We start from the raw sequence: 18813 nt of genomic DNA on the forward strand, positions 1-18813 counted from the left end.
TGTGACCTCCATTACTTCCAGTTCCTTCCTGAAACGGACTACCCTGTTCACGATTCGAGCCAAATTTCATCAACAAATCAGCGATTTGATCCTCATGTTTCTTCGCCAGAGCTTCTGCAAACTCAAGTCGAGTTTTCATCTCTTCACGTTCCTGTTCCCAGTCGTCATTGGCTCTCGCCATGCTTCTCGTCCTCATACGCAGCAACTCCAAGCGTGGAATTCAGGGCACCAGGATCGGTGCTCTGATACCAGTGTTAATACCGGTATCAATTAGGAACAAATAGCGTAATTGAAACTGAATGGTGGATTAGGATCAATGAACCCTAATCTCTTTGTATTATTGATTGAATAGAAGAATTACAAAGAATTGTAGAGAAAGAAGGAAAACAGATAGATGGGAAAGGAAACAGATAGATGGGAAAGAAAACAGAAATCTCTAACTGATTCCCAGAATCAGTTACTCCTACTCCACTGTTTTCCAAAATTGCCCCCATTCCTCTCTTTCCCTCCTATTTATTCTATTCCCACTAACTATTATTCACTAGTTAGTTATTTTCATTTAGTGCCAGGCTGGCGCCTCACATACACTTTAGTAATAGGTGGCCTACCGTCCTTCTTAGCTCTATCAAGGGCACCATATGTCCTCTTGTCTTTTAAATCATTGATAGGTTCAAAAAAAATCCTTCTGCACTAGAAACTCCGTGAACTCTTGCGATTAGATCTAACTGAATGGCAGCGTCGCTTGCAGATATTCTAAACCTCTCTGGTCTATTGTTTATCCAATCATATATCTGCAACATTTGCTCATTAGTCATTACTTTCATAAGCTCCCCATATTACAACAGTTAAATACTAAATTGTAAGACGCATAAAAAACTCTGCCAACTATTCTTACTATTTGATTTCACCTGTTCACACACACTAAAAAAGGACAGTGTTCTTAAACTCCAAAATTATCAATAATCAAATTGCAATACTATATAATAAAATACTCCACCACAAACATCATGAATAATTCCATTCATATGCTAATAGAAGCTGTTTAACATCAACCGCACGTGAAGAACACACCCTATACACACAACACAACACAACACATATAATAATTATATTCATGTCACAATGAGGTACTCGAAAAATGATCACAAAATACATTCAACCTTGAGGAAAATCAAGCTGATCAACACAACCCAAAAAACCAACACAGTACTCTAATCCTCTCACAAAAACACATTCCACCACTCACATAGCAACCATTCAATTGATCAAAACAGCAAACTCCTTCTTACGTTATTACATGGTATATAATAAATTGTGTTAATTTATCTTTTAATACAATTTGAGTAGATTGTTTACAGTGAATTAGTTGAAAATGGAAGTGAAATAATTTACCTGAAGGGCTCTGTCATGTTTTTTGTACTTTCTCAATTCTTTAACAACTCTACAAAGTTCCCATTTTGTGAGACTTTTGCCTTCATTCTCCCACTGATTCAAAACAGAAGCAGAACCCAATTCAGGATTATCCATCAAAGAAATCCTCTTGTATAGAGCATTCCACTTCACAGTGGGTCTGCGCTCGTAATCAACGGTACCATAATTGTGAATCTTTGAAATGGAACAAGTCACAGAGACTCCTCCTTTGTAACTGTAACACACACTGACCCTTTTTGTGGGAACAAGTGATGCGTGAGATTGAGAATAGCAAAGGGAAGATGAAAGAGAAAGAGAAGCGTTTTGGTTTTGTAATGAAGATTGAAGAGGCGGCGTTGTCATCTTCTTCCTTTTCTCAAACAACAACTACTTAGGAAATGGGTATGAAGGTTGTTGTTTTGTTTTGCTTTGTTTCAAAATAAAAATGTTTCAATTTTTTGTGATAGATATCATAGGCTCCATCTTACACATGTCTGTTTTGTTTTTGTTTTTGTTTTTATTTTTTATTTTTTAATTATAATTATAAATATGTTTTTATTTAAGAATATGTGCTTGTATTTAAGAATATACTTATTTTTTAAACTTTTTTTATTTTTTTTAGTTCAACCGTAGTTGAATGAGTTTAATCAACTATTTCCGATCTTTTTTTATTTATAAAATTATTATTGAAAAGTTCTGAAAAATTGAATTGTTTATATTTTTTTAAACTTCCCTATCTTTAAAACTTACTCATTAAAATATCAAAGTTAACTCAAAAGCAAACAATTCCAATTTTTTTTTTTTAGACCCAAGTTGCACAAAACAAAATATTTCAAATTAACTTTTTAATCTTTAAAATGATTCCATAGTTTAAATTCATTGTCAAACCCCAACTATTTTAATGAAAATTAAGACTAGTTCTAGTAAAAGAAAATTAACTATTGAACCATATTTACTTGTTGGCATCAGAGATACTTTCCAAAAGTGGTGATGGCAAAAGCTTTAGCTTTCTAGTTGGGGATTGATTTCGCTTAGGATATCTGTTGTAGAAACTATGTGGCATAAAGATTGTGCAAAATTGATATTTGGTTCAGAGAAGGAGAAACATTTCAAAGGCTATGTCTTAGCCTTTTAGAGGATTGTTGAGCTAGTCATTTCATATTGATTATTTATTTTTTTTTAGAAAATTTTACCTTATACCCCAAGTTTAAAATGACTTTTTTTTACCTCCGTATAAATTTTAAAATTTTTTATTTTTTATTTAATTTTATCAGAAAATTTTTTTTAAGAATCTTTTTTTAAGTTTTCCAGTGCACAATATTTTTTTCCAAGTTTTCGTGTAAAAAAGTTACACTTCAGAAAGCTTTTGCTAAATTTTTTGAAAAAAAGTTATTTTTTAAATAAATTAAAAAAATTTGATGTACCGAAAAAAAATTTATAAGTTTTTCGAAAGTATATATTTTTAAGCTTCAGGAAACCTTTATCGAAAAACTTTAAAAATGTTTTTTGATAAACCTTAATTTAAGTTAATAAAATAGTAAAATTAAAAGTACATTTGACATTTTTAAAAATTTGTGGGGTATAGATACAAATATAGAGATATAGGATAAATTTTTCTATTTTATAAGGGGATTTCATCTTCCGTCCTCTATGTTTTTTCAAATGTACGTTTGAATTAATTAATCTAAATAAAATTTAAGGATTTTATGAAAAATATGGGTGAGAAAAGAAGGTCACATTCTTTTAATCACACTAAATGGGATGGAAATGTTATGGCTCATTGTATTGCAAATTATGGTATTACCTATGAAGAGAGAGTATGGTTACAAGAAGACCCTCCCTTTCTTTTGGGCCCTATTGTATCAGTTTTAACCCATTTGAGTGTTTAATTTCATTATTTGATGTATTATTTTAACAAAAAGTTAAGGAGTTATAATCACTAAAAATGAATTGGGACAAAAATAACAATTACTCAAATGAGGGATCAAATTTATATAATAAATTTTGTTAAAAAGAATTAATAAATTTTAGGCTAAATTACATTCGTGGTCCTTTAACTTAATTTCAAGTAACGTTTTAGTTCTTTATCTTTTTTTTTTCCGACTTAGTCCTTTATTTTAATTTTAAATGACAATTTGATATTTTATGTTTTAAAATTTTAACAACGTTATCTTTTTTCAAACAAAAATTAAAAAAAAAATTCAATCAAAACTCATAAAATTAATTATATTCTTCAATATAATACAAATTTCATCAAATTCGTAATGCAAATCTTCAAATAAACTCATATTTTCATACTTTATTTGATATTATTAGGAATAAAGGACTAAATCGGGAAGAAAAAAAAAGATAAGGAACTAAAACGTTACCTGAAATTAAGTTAAAGGACCACGAATGTAATTTAGCCTAAATTTTATAATCCGTTTTATTGTTCATCCTAAAGTTAATTGCAGGGTTTCTAAATATTAACGATTTTTTGCACTTACAATGGTAGTATGATGTGATCATCAACGTTTCAACAGTGGCAGTGTAAACTTAGGAAAAGAATAAACAATTTATCATTACCAAAATTAACACAAGTTTTTCTGGCAATAGCAAAAGAATAAACAATGTTAAGTTGTCCCAGAAGAAATTGTTAACCAGCAATTTTAATTCTACAACATTAGTACCACTTTACAACACATGAAGCTAAATTAAAAATTCATCCATTTACAACCAAGGTTATGTTTCTTTCAAGGATAGTGTAATTGCAGATCTTTGAGGACCTGCCCCTCCCTTCCTTAAGACCCCAATTCTTTCCCATTATGATTTCCCTCTTTCCTCTTCTATTAGTTTTATTCATCTTTTCCTAATTCACCTACTCTACCTTATTCTCCTAATAATTCCATTATAGAATTATTCTCTTCTAATTATTGTATTTAATTACATCTACTTCTAATAATTCCATTATTGAATTATTCTCTCCTAATTACTATAGTTAACTATATCTTCATTTAACAATTATTCTTTGCTAATTACTACATTTAACAATATGTTTAACAATATTCTATTTTTTCCATTTATTGATTTTTCTGATTGGGCTTTTTTTAATCAACAAAATGCTCGTCAAACAATGAGTCTAAATAAAACACCTCAAACTCAATTATTAATCATTTAGTCCAGAAATGTTATAAAATGAACAGCCAGATAACACCCATGAATAACTCTTTTCACAGATCAATTCATGATATAAGTATCACACTCAATGGGCCATACTTAAAATTCTACTAATCCATCAGATGATTCACCAGGTACAACAATTTGACAGAGTTTGCTATACTGACTATGAAGAAAAGGATAGTGAAGCTTAAATATTTTTACAATATTATTGGCAAAACGGAGCAGTATTTTTTCAAGGCAAATTTCTAGCTAAATGCTTTGCAGGAAATGCATGGACATTTTAGAACTCATGGACTCACCAATCCCATGCAATTTTTTTAAGGCATGACCACTAGGATAGTTCCAATATGAGCTGTAAAAGTTGTGATGGTTCCTAAAGACTACAAGAAAGAGAATAAGAACATGAAAGGATATTGTTAACAATGAAAAGAGGAAGAAAGAGGAAGAAGAGAAACAACCACTCTAGGGTTTCATAATATAGAATAAACCAAACTAAAGTTAATAGGGTTACAATGAGTATATATATAGGAAAATAGAAAATATCTAAAATACCCTTACTACTAATATATAATAACATTATCTAATATCTCCCCTCAAACTCATGATGCATTAAACATGGAGCATCTCATCATAAGACATACGATGATAAATCTTTTGTGTCTGTGAAACATGCTTCGTCTGTGTCGGTTATCATTGCTGATGGCACTCTTATGTCACTAGCAGGCATTGGTTCTGTCTCAACACCTAACTTGTCTCTTTCTAATGTTTATTATATTCCTAATCTTACTTTGAGTCTTACTTCTGTTAGTCAAATATGTGATTTCAGTTATTCAGTTATGTTTTCTTCCACTTCTTGTTGTGTGCAGGATCCACCTTCCGGGAGGCTGATTGGGACAGACCATAGACAGGGGGGACTTTACGTTTTGGATGACCTACGACTCCCAGATACTGCAGCCTCAACAACTACTGTTGACTTATTATCTAATTTTCGCTTGAATTCCTTATCTTCTAGTTTTTATTTATGGCATTCTCGTCTTGGACATGTTTCTGCTTCTAGATTAAAATATTTGGATTCTACTGGAGCCTTAGGAAAGTTACAACCCTGTGATATCTCAAATTGTTGTGGTTGTAAACTTGCTAAATTTCCAGCTTTACCGTTTAGTAAAAGTGTTTTCGTTTCATATGCGCCTTTTGATTTAGTTCACTCTGATGTTTGGGGTCCATCACTGGTTCTCACCAAAGGTGGATCTAGATATTATGTTTCGTTTATTGATGATTACACTCGTTATTGTTGGGTTTATCTTATGAAAAATCGGTCTGAATTTTTTGACATTTATCATATGTTTCGTGCAATGGTCAAAACTCAACATAATTTTGTTATAAAGTGTTTTCGTTGTGATTTAGGTGGTGAATATACCTCTAATAAATTTTATGAATTACTTGCTTATGATGGCACCCGCCACCAAACATCTTGTACTGATACTCCTCAACAAAATGGAGTTGCTGAAAGGAAACACCGTCACATTATAGAGACTGCTCATTCCCTTTTGTTGTTCGCTTCAGTTCCTAGTGAGTTTTAGGGAGAAGCAGTTCTTACTGTTGTTCATGCTATTAATAGAATTTCATCCTCTATCATATCAGGTTTGTCTCCCTTTGAAAAATTGTATGCTTCTATCCCTGATTACTATTCTTTGAAAGCTTTTGGTTCTACTTGTTTTGTTCTTCGCCCTCAAGTAGAGCGCAGTAAGTTGTCTTCTCGTTCAGCCATGTGTGTTTTTCTTGGTTATGGGGATGGTCAAAAGAGTTATCGTTGTTATGATCCTCATGCAAGAAAACTTTATGTATCTCGTAATGTTGTTTTTCTTGAGCACATCCCTTTTTACTCTGTTTCCTCTGATTCTCAGATTACTAAGAGTTCTGAACTAACCCATATTCATCTGTTTGGTCCTAATGATAGCGCTTCTAGTGATTGTAATGTTGAGAATTGCAGGACAAATACTACTACTTCATGATGACATCCCTCTTGTCCCCCCGGCTGTCGATCCACCTTCTGCGATTGTTGATCCTCCTCGTTACCCTTCTCGTCAACGTAAGTCTACTCAGTTACCTGATTTTGTCTATTCGACTTACTCAGCTTCGTTTGCTTCTTTCTTAACCTCTATTCACAGTTTGTCTGAGCCATCTTCCTATAAAGAGGTTGTTCTTGATCCTCTTTGGCAGCAGGCTATGGCAGAAGAACTATCTGCATTGCACAAAACGAACACTTGGGAATTAGTATCTCTTCCTCCTGGAAAACGTGTTATTGGGTCTCGTTGGGTATACAAGATCAAAACTAAATCTGATGGGTCAGTTGAGCGCTACAAAGCACGTCTTGTTGCTAAGGGTTTCTCTCAACAATATAATATGGATTATGAAGAAACTTTTGCTCCTGTAGCCAAGATGACCACTATGCGTACTCTTATTGCAGTTGCATCTATTCGTCAATGGCATATTTCCCAAATGGATGTCAAAAATGCCTTTTTAAATGGTGAGCTTCATGAAGAAGTCTATATGGTCCCTCCGCAAGGTGTTTCTCATAATCAAAGGGAAGTATGTAAGTTAAAAAAAGCTCTATATGGTCTTAAACAGGCTCCTCGAGCTTGGTTTGAGAAATTCTCTATTGTGATCACTTCTCTTGGTTTTCGCTCTAGTGAACATGATTCTGCATTGTTTATAAGGTCCACCACTCATGGTCGCATTATACTTTCTTTATATGTTGATGATATGATTATTACAGGTGATGATGTTAGTTGAATCAATGAGTTGAAATTGCAGTTAGCCAAACAGTTTGAGGTGAAGGACTTGGGAACTCTTCGCTATTTCTTGGGGGTTGAAGTTGCCTACTCTCCTAGAGGCTACCTTCTTTCTCAATCCAAGTACATTTCCAACATTCTTGATCAGGCTCGTCTTTCTGATACTAGAGCAGCAGATACTCCTCTTGAGTGAATGTAAAAATATGCTCCCTCGGATGGTGTTCCTTTACCAGATTCCACTTTGTATCGTACTTTGGTTGGCAGCTTAGTGTATCTTACGATTACTAGACCTGACATTGCTTATGTTGTTCATGTTGTTAGTCAGTTTGTTGTCTCTCCCACTACAGTACATTGGGCAGTAGTTCTTCGGATTCTTCGTTATCTTCGAGGAACTGAATTTCAAAGTCTTCTCTTTCCATCGTCATCCTCATTGGAGTTACGAGCTTATTCTGATGTTGATTGGGCTGGTGATACCACTGGTCGTAAATCCACCACAGGATTTTATCTTTCTTAGAGACTGTCTTATTTCTTGGAAGAGTAACAAATAAGACATTGTCTCTCGCTCCTCTACAGAAGCTGAGTATCGTGCTATGGCATCCACTACCGCTGAAATAATTTGGTTGCGTTGGCTTTTGTCTGATATAGGTATCTCTCTTTCTGAGCCAACTCCGATGCACTGCGATAACAAGAGTGCTATTAAAATTGCTCACAACTCGATCTTTCATGAATGCACCAAACACATTGAGATTGATTGTCATCTTACTCGTCATCATCTTCAGCATGGAACTATTACTCTACCATTTGTCTCTTCTTCTTTACAGATTGCTGATTTGTTCACAAAGATGCATTCCATTAAACGTTTTCGTTTTTTAGTTGACAAACTCTCGATGCTCCAGAATCAAGAATCCATATGGAAGGAGATATACCTGACATACCATAGGGGATACCAGAGGAGTTCAAACCTTTAGAAGAGGTGGCAGACATGGCATGTGATTGAGTGGCAAGAAGTCTTTGAAGCTGTTCTGCAATATCAGATATTTGAGAAGCAGTCTCAGATGAGTATACAGAACCAGAACTAGAGCCAATGGTAGGAGGAGCAGAAGCAACAACATTGGACAATGGCCCCCTAAAATTCTTCTTATGTGCTCTCCCCAATTTCGGACAATGTGTTTTCCAATGACCTTTTTCTTTGCAGAATGCACATTCATCATTACCAAGCCCAACTCTCCCTTGAGATGTTTTATTTTTGAACAGAAGCAACAAAAATAGATGGAGGAGTTGAGAGAATTTCCTTATCTAACACACCAGAATGAGTCTTAAGTCTGATTTCTTCTGCAACAATTCACTAACTACTGATTCAACATTAGGAAGAGGAGAACGATGCAAAATACCCCCACGAAGGCCCTCAAAATCATCACGAAGAGCCATTAGAAACCAAATCAGATGTTGCTCCTCTCTTTGATCAATGTATGCTTTGACAGCTTTCAACTCAGGTGATTCCATAAGAGTCAATTGATCCCACAAATTAGTAATTGTCGAATGGAATTCCTGAATGGTCATACTGCTCTGCTTAAGGGCTCTAATATCACTTTCCAACTTATAACGTTTTGCAAAGTTAGGCTGAACATACAAACGTTTCAAGTGATCCCAAATCTCTTTAGCAGTATCATATTTTGCTAGTTGTACTCCTATAGACAACTCAACAGAATTATTAATCCAAGTAATAATTTTTGAATTACTAACATTCCATGTTTTCAGATCTTTTGCATATTGAGTTTCATCCTTTTTATCTGTAGGCTTAACAGAAGTTTCATCAACATAACCTCACATATATTTTCCAATCAAAAAAATTTTCATCACATAACTCCAATAAGAGTAATTTTGTCCATTGAGGTGAACACTAACAGCTTGAAGAGAATCATCCTTAACACCAGCCATAACAAATAATGACAGAAAAATACGACAAACACAATCACTGAGACCAAATAAATTAGGGATAATCTAGTGCTGTGCGAGCACTATTTCTCCCTCTCCATACGTCGTTTCGCCGATCCGACCGTTGAAGATAAAGACATAAATGTTTCGAACCTGCTTTCCAAATATCAGCTCGATCCAACGGTTAACAAATGCGCAATCGATGTTTTGCTAAGACTGATTTAACAAAATCGGGAATAAGGTTACTATTCTCTTTTCTCTTTTGGTGGTTGTCTTTCCTATCAAAATAGTCTCTCTCTTCTCTACGGTAGATCCCAAAATCAACCAAAGCTCTGATACCATGTTAACAATGAAAAGAGGAAGAAAGAGGAAGAAGAGAAACAACCACTCTAGGGTTTCATAACATAGAATAAACCAAACTAAAGTTAATAGGGTTACAATGAGTATATATATAGAAAAATAGAAAATATCTAAAATACTCTTACTACTAATATATAATAACATTGTCTAATAGATATATCCATCACCAACTAAACAAAATGACCAGTGAACCAACCTCATTAGAAGAAGCCCCGACACGATGAAGAAAATCAAATTCCAAATCATCTTTTTCCTATTATTGTAACTGAAACATTTCATAACACATACTAATGAAGGTTAGTAACGTACAACACAAAAGAGTAAGAAAACAAGAAAATAGTCAAGTTAGTTCTTCCAAAAGGAAACATCATTCTAAAATCTCTATTAAGATTACAAATTCAGTCACCATTAGTGCATATGATTTGTATTGTATTGATTATAATGTGTATATCCTGTAAGCATATTGGATTGTATAGAAGCACTGTAGATACTGTAAAGGACCTGTGTAGATGTGTAGAGTGCAGTTAGCGTGTTACTGTTGCAGATCATTAAAATTTGTAACCGATTGAGTGTACAGTTCAAAATGCAATTTTTCAGTAACAATCCCTAAACACTAGGGGTGTTCAAAAAAACCAAAAACTGAACCAAACTGCCGAACCGAACCGAACCGAACTGGTTTTGAACTGAACTGGTTTAAGAACCGAACTGTTTTCGAACTGATTTTGTAAAACCAGAACTGAACCGAACCGGTTTTTCAATTCAAAAAACCGAACCGAACCAGTTTTTTGTTTAAAAAAACCAAATCGAACCGGTTTTTATTTCAAAAAACTTGAACTGAATTTTTTTTAGTCGTAATTAGGGGTAATTATGAAAATTTTGGCCTATATGAACAAAAAAATTAAGTTAAACCAGTTCGGTTTGGTTCAAAATAATAAACCGGTGCACCACTTTTATAAACCGGTTCGGTTCGGTTCTTTGAACTGAAAACCGGTTCAGTTCGGTTTTTCCAAACTGAAAAACAGTTCGGTTCAATTTTCAAATAGTTCTAGTGCAGAACTGAACTTTGCCCACCCCTACTAAACACTTATCTCTCTGGAATTTCATCACTTTGACAACTTATATTTTACTCTTGTAGTATAATCACAAATCACTTGGTGACTACCAAAATGAATAGTCCAGTCCAGAAGAAGCAATAAATAGAAGGATCGGCAAGATGCTTTTTGTATATTGAAATAACTTGCTCCTATGGATTTTCGCTACCGTAACTTCTTTGCAATTTTTGGTGCTAACCATTGTTTACATAACTAAATCAAACAAGGAATATGCATGTTCTAAAAACAATCAATCAAGGAATATGCATGTTCTTAAAAAGACCACATGACAACAGCACACAAACTTCTCTAAGGAAAAATTGAAGTTTGTCTAAATCGAAGTAGAGGTATTTTCCACTCAGGTTCTCATGCTCAAGTATAGGAAGCAAACTTAATGCCTTGATCCACTGAGCTGCCTGGCACAGCACCATCAATCCTAAAGCCAAGATATAGATTGACTACTAATTTTTGATTCCATATTGTTCATAATTCAATAAGAAATGAGAAAGAAAAACAAACTAATGCCACGGAAACAAGGAGAGGAATGAAAATTCATTTATATTTCAAATTCCCAATTGACTTATTCTTCCACAACATCCTCTTTCAGTAGTATTTTAGGATACATGTCTACAAACATGATGAAATAATTTAAGAAATTGCGGGGGGAAAACTCAATTATGCTTTATCGACCACGTATAAAACTCAAATTAACAAATTGTCGGTGGCAGATCTTGAACTGAAACATTAGGGTGTACTAAAACATTAGGATGTGACCCAAATTTTAAAATATTAGAGACCCTATTCTAATCTTAAAAATTGAACCTAATAAAAAAATACAATTTTAATAACTAAAAAAATTGGTAAAATAAATTTTAATTTATATACACATACCAATCTATATTATACAATGAAGATCTACACATATCAATAATACAATCTACATGATGCATACGATTTGATTAGGTTAAGTCGTGTAACAAGAAAAGATGCACAGATTGCATTGCATGTCACCTTGACATATTAGACTTAATTACACATCTCGACAATGATAACCCAACAACCACAATTCAACTCATAAAATTAATTCTACTCATAAAATACCGATTATAGATCTCAAAATTACAACAAGATACATCAAAATATTTATATTAATTAGCATATTTATTAACATATGTAATGTCATGTCTAATCGAAATTCATCACCAATTAGCATATATTAAACCACAATTATCTTATAGATTTATATGATTTAATTTTCACAATTTTGTCACAATTAATAATTTATTCATTTTTCAATTTTTTAATATTAATATTTTTTTAATATAAAATTTAACTACTTATATACATTCGATTAAATTCATAAATGAAAGTTTCCTTCAAATTACACGCCAAATGCGATTCTACATTTGAATTTGAGGACCGTTCAATAATTATCTCCAACGAATGTCTAATGAAATTAATAGAGTAATTTTAAAAAATTTGTACAGAAAATACAAATATAATATTTTGGATCACCTTTTGAATTAAAGTCTGGCCTGATTTAATTCATAAAATATATATAATAGATCAATTTTTATTAATAAAATTATAATTCAAAATGGCTCTTATAAGTATAGTAAAAGTTGTAGTATTTTTTAAAAAAATTAAAAATAGTAGTATTTTTTTAAAAAAATTATTGAAAACTTTGGGTAGCAGTGGACATCCTATGTCCTAACGACCATGCAAGTTGCAAGTTGCCGTGTCTATTTCACATCTGAGCAAAGCAGACAGCTTGTCAAGTCAGGAAGAGGAACATGCTTTCTTCTTTATCCTTTCTCAATTCCTTTTTATTTTTCTTTTCTTTTGGTTAATTTCATTATTGTATTTTTCCAGATATTTTATTATTTGTTTATGTGTTTTAAAGAAAAAGCTTTCCTTATTTATTCAAAAAGATCACTTACCTCATTTCTCATCGAAACCGAAAATGTACGACTTCTCTAGCTTCTGAATCTTTTTTATAAAAACTAAAATTCAATTTATCTTTTCTTTTAATAATTAAAATTATACTCTCTTCTTATTTAAAGATCCAATTTTTAAATTAAAATATATGTCTAATATTTAAGATGACCCTTAAAAATAGATTAGTAAAAAAAAAAGAATGTTTTAAAAATTGAATATGTATCATCAATAACGTCCTTATCTTTTTATTCTTCAATTGTAGAAACATGTTTTAGACATAAAATTCGTTGAACTAGCACTTATTAAAAGCAGTCACCACTCCGTAAACAAAGCATTGCTTGGTATAAAAATGAACTAAACAATGTACCCAAAAAAAGAAAAAAAACATATGCAACAAAATTGCCTTTGTTTCCTCCATACTAAATGAGGCAACGTGCTTTGCTGTCTTTCTGGTTCAAAAGAAGGTGGTCTTTGTCATCCAAGGTAATGGCGGAGTTGTGTTTGCTATGAGAAATCAGTGTACAATCTTTTGATTTCTATGTATAATGAATTATTTTTTGAGACATTTTTATGAAGTGGTCCATGACAGACAAAACAAAATGATTAGGGAATATTAATATTTCTTTTTAACAGGTGATTTTGCTGATACACTTTCTCACATTTAATTTTATTGAACTTAATGTGTGGATAATTTGATGGGCGGTAAAGAGACTAAAATTTAATATTAAATATAATTTGTATATCTTTTAATCTTTTTTTAGACTTTATCTTTTTTTTTTTAATAAGAGATTTGAAATTTTACCATTACACTCTCGTAAACTTTAATACAATATTAATTTTGTTTATATTGAATTCTAATACTACTAACCAAACTACAAAGAAGATTTGACCAAATCACCGAGAAGACTTTCGATGCAAAAATCCAACACCAGAATCTCACTGTCCAAAACCGCCAAGAAGACATGGAGGGACTTTTTTTTTCATAACATAAATAATTTATAAAAAAATAATAATATTTTAATTATAACATTTCGTAATTACTGTTATTAAACCTAAAAACATTCATCTTTCCCTTGGTCCAATTTGACTCCCCTATTTTACTCAATATGCAATTTTGGTCTCTGTATTTTTTTCCAGCAATTTTGATCCCTCCGTTTTTTAAAATTCCAACATTTTATCCAACTTTGAATTTGACTCTTAAATTTGATGACATGGCAATTAATGAGTTTGATGTGTCATCCATGCCGTATTTAATTTGCAGTTTTATTCATTAGTAAATAGGTAATACCATATTAATACTTTTATAGTTTTTAAAAATAAAGCAAAGAAACAAAAATTTATGAACTCTAAAATAGTAACATAAACAAAAAAGAAGAAGAAGAATGAAGTTACAAATTTGAAGAACAAAAATGACGTTAAACAAACCTTAATGGTGAATCCCATTAGAATTAGCTCTTTCTAACGATCATTGTCATCTCATTCTCGTTTTGTTGTGTTCTTCGTAATGGATTCAAGGGAAAAAGGGATAGGAATCACATATTTGTGTTAATTATAGTTTAATATCAAAGTGGTTTAATTTATGTTTATTCTAGTTTTATTTATTTATTTTTTGTTTTAATTTGGGACTGGTTTGTATTGGAACTCGTTTGGAATTAGTTTAATTGAGACTGATTTAGTTATGACTCATTTAATTGCGATTGATTTATATTTTAATTGTTGTCTTTGGGTTGGACTGCTGTCTCTGGACTTCTGCCTCTAGGATAGAACTGTTGTTCAATATTTAACATCAAATTTTAATTCTTAAAAAAAACAAAAATAAAAATATAATCAAATATTTAATGGTTTATTAGATATAATATTTTTTTAATCTTTGAGTTGTTATGACAGAAGTTGTGACAATTTGGTAGTTTTAAAACTCATTTTCAAATACAAATTAATAAATAAAAAAATTATTTTTAAATGATTGACTAGATGTGATATTTTTTTAATCTTTGAGTTGTTTGAACATAAGTTGTACAACTTGATAGATATAACTCGTTTTTTATAACAATTATTTAAATCAAACATATGCATCGCAATCAATTTCTTGTATGCAATATAATTTTCTTTCGTCAAAACATTTTTTTAGAAAACTTGCTTATCTACAAACAAAACATTTTTTCTTTAAAAACAACCAACACATTCACATTTTCTACGAAGAACTATATAGTTTTGATTTCTCCATCACACCTGAAGATAAGGTACGTAAAAGCATGATACATTCGTGTCAAGTACAATAATAATAAAAAATTTGCTATCTATTTTTAAGCACACTTTTATTTCAATATCACATTCATAAAAAACAATTTATATTTGTATTTATTAATAAAGAGAAAATAAATATTTTCTTTGGTTCTGGTTGTGTTTGCCTCTGGTTATGGTCGTGTATTCCTCTCATAATAATTATGGTTGTGTTTGACTTGATTGTGTTGCCTTTGATGCCTATTTGGCAGTAAAATTAGTTAGTTATTGTTATAACTTATTGGAGGGAAGAGATAGTTATATAAGCTATGACTTGTAGTTTGTTGAAAAACATTACTAATGATAGTAAGTGTTTTCAAGATCAATTGGGGAGAGTTCAAATGAGTATAAAACAAAATTATGAGAGATGGAAAAATCTTGTAGTTTACTTGCTTATTGATAAAGAAAGATAAGGCTATTGTTGAAGACATAGGAGATTATTGCTCCAAAATTCAATAATTGTGTGTCTTTTTCATCTTTAATCCTTTCCATTTCAATTTTGCATTTATTGTTCAAAATTTATAGGTTGAATTCATAACAACATCAAATTTACCATCTACAAAAGAATAAAAATAAAATCTATTACATTTAGAAACAGAACTACAATGCATGAACAAAGTGTGAGAAATCAAAGATAATAAAAAGTATGGCATAACCTGTTCTCTTGTAGAGTCTGCAAATGCAGCTAAAAAAAGGTATATATTTTGCCTTTTCAAAAATTGGTGTTAGTATTTAGTACATTAGTAAAGTATTTGTTTCAAACTTTCTTTTGTAACTAGTTTCGGTCGGTCTCAGTTATCGTTTGATTGAATTATCAAGCCTGTATCCGACCACATGTAACCGTTCATAACTAATTTTATTATTTTCTTTAACCGATCACTGATTATTCCCCATTCATTTCACCCATTTGTCCACCAGTTTTAGCGGGTTTCGGTTGGGTCTCCCATTTTTGTCTACCCCTAAGCTACTGGTGCTACTATAATAGCCGGAAGCAACATGCATCCCAACGGCCGTTTTATCATTTACGATCATAATCCAACTTTTCTTTCAAATTTGATTTTTACTTTTATCTATATTTGTGTTCCAAACATACATCACATATGAAGTTTGAATCACAACAACTTTCTTCATATTTTGGTTTGATATGTGCTAATCAATTGCGACGAATTTCAATTAGACCTGACATGACATATGTTAATAGATATGTTAATTAATATAGATAGTGTGTTGTATATTGTTGTAATTTAAAATTCTATACAATATTATACTTTTTATTTATCCATTAAAATTTTAAAAATTTGGTCACCCAAATATTTCAATTTAAGCTCCGCCACTAGTTGACTCTTTAAAATATGAGCACGATTTAGATAAAAAAATTTAATTAATCGTTTATGTTAACATATAAGTGTTTACATATTTCGATAACAAAAGATAAAATAAAATCAAACTGTTGAAACACTATAAGATATTTATATAAGTTATAAGATATTTATATAAGGTAAGTATGAAATCAAAATAAACTAAAATCAACTTATGAATGTGTCACAAATTGTTTTTAGAGATTCTCTCACATGGTCTCAAACGCTTATGTCAGTAGATAATCTAAAATAAGGCAATCCAAATCCATAGAAATAATGGTTAAAAATACAAAAACAAGCTTACCATCGAAATTGCCGGGAACCACGCTAGAGAACTCCATATTATCATCATGTTCATTAATTAACATAAATATAAATACAATAAATTATATACATAAAACCACAAATTAATAAAATTAAAAAACAGAATAATAAAATCTACCAATATATATATTCAGTAACAAAAAAAAAATCGAATAATAAAATTTTAATGTAAAAAGTACAAAGAGAGAGAGAAACTGAACTTGAAACTGTCTTCGACCTTAGTGTAAAGCACCACGAGTATGTAGAAAGCAGCGATTGATCCTAAATTCCTAATAGCAAATTGTAACCGTAATGCTTCAGAAAATTCGCAGATTTATCATTGGAAGTCATTGTTTTCATTTGTTGGGAAAAATCAGAGATAATTAGCGATAACTATCTCAATAATGCAGATAAATGGCCAAACAGAAAATACAATTCCACAGAGTAAAAATAATTGGCAGAAAATTAAATATGAGACAAACGCAATTTTTAACGTGGAAAACTTCCCTCAAATTGAGAGAATAAAAACCACGGGACCTAGTCCAGTAAAACTTCCACTATAATAATTAATGGGTACACCAGAGTCTTCCTAATAACAATAGAGAACATCAATCAACAATAGCAACCTTCCACTAAAGTGGGTATGCCAAAGTTACTCTCAGAGAAGATAAAACTACTCAAATTGTATATTAAAATAACAAACTTAGTGGTAGAAATAACATACTAAATTTGTAGATCAAACGGAGCAAGTTATAATAATAATAATAATAATAATAATAATAATAATAATAATAATAATAATAATAATAATAATAATAATAATAATAATAATAATAATAATAATAAAACTAGTGGGTTCCACTTGGGGAGTAAACCCACCCAACAAATCTCCCCCTCACGACTCAAGTGGGAAGGTACTGCTCAACCATGCAAACTTTCTTTCTACAGCATATCATCTTCGACATAGGCAATGTCTTCGTCATCATATATGAACCATTCTCATCAGTATGAATGTTCTCAATTAAAAATGACTTCATTTCCAGTGCATCTCGTATCCAATGATATCACACTTTAGTATGCTTCAACTTTGCATGAAAAGTCGAATTCTTGCTGAGATGGATCGCACTTTGACTGTCACAGAATAACACAAACTTGTCTTGCTTGAGGCCTAACTCATGTAGGAATTTATTCATCCACAATAGTTCTTTGGAAGCTTCGGTTGCTACAATGTACTTAACTTCAGTAGTGGACAAAGCAACACACTTTTGTAGTATTGATTGCCAAGACACAGCTCCCCCTGCAAAAGTCATCATATAACCAGAAGTAGATTTTCTAGAATCAAGATCACCTGCCATATTTGCATATGTGTAGCCATCCAACACAAGTTCATCACCTCCATAGCATAAACACAATTTGGAAGTGCCTCTGAGGTATCTGAGAATCCACTTCACTGTTTGCCAATAATCTTTACCAGGATTAGAGAGAAATCGACTAACAACTCCAACTGCATGAGCAATATCTGACCTTGTGCATACCATAACATACATCAAACTACCAACTGCGGATGCATAAGGAATCTTATTCATCTCTTCTTTGTCTTTCTCACTTGTAGGACATTTATCCAAATTTAATTTAAAATGAGTAGCAAGTGGAGTACTAACAGATTTGCAATTACTCATGTTAAACCTCTCTAACACCTTCTCAATATAATTGTGTTGAGACAACCACAATTTATTATTCTTCTTGTAACTCCCCAAATTTTTTTATCCAAAAATTAATTAAAAATATTAGTTTTCTTTTAGAAATAACTATAATTTTTTTAGAAGTAGTTCATCATGTAATAATTTAAAGATGCGTCAGAAAATGACTTGATATTTTTTTTTTGTATAAGAATGTAATGCAATTTACTAAAATATTATTTATTCATTTATTTGCAAAATTAATATTCCAATTATTAGATCAATATTCATTTATGCTCCAAAATAAAATAAAGTTTCTTTAAGTGAAATTCAAAATAAGCAAGGTTGACTGAAATTAATTACATTCAATTATTTACAAGCAAATGAAATCTCACTTCCACATTTCTATTAAAAGTTAACGATGAAAAGTAAATAACTTTACAATGTACGATAAAATTTTTAGTAATACAAAATATTATTTTTAAAGTAAAGGTCTCATTTTCCCACG

The 18813-nt window shown here is 31.4% G+C and overlaps 1 protein-coding gene across 1 annotated transcript in view; it reads right to left on the reverse strand.

Moving 5' to 3' along the window:
• LOC101508993 (pentatricopeptide repeat-containing protein At1g02150-like) overlaps positions 1–1888 on the reverse strand; it is an 8348-nt gene extending 6460 nt beyond the window's left edge. The window contains 4 exon segments of the mRNA XM_027334761.2: position 587; positions 634–665; positions 668–791; positions 1393–1888. Coding sequence (XP_027190562.1) covers position 587; positions 634–665; positions 668–791; positions 1393–1773 — 538 coding nt within the window. The 5' untranslated portion in view covers positions 1774–1888.
• Positions 1889–18813: the final 16925 nt, after the last annotated feature.

Source organism: Cicer arietinum, chromosome 5, assembly GCF_000331145.2.
Source record: "Cicer arietinum cultivar CDC Frontier isolate Library 1 chromosome 5, Cicar.CDCFrontier_v2.0, whole genome shotgun sequence".
NCBI classification, from domain to species: Eukaryota; Viridiplantae; Streptophyta; class Magnoliopsida; order Fabales; family Fabaceae; genus Cicer; species Cicer arietinum.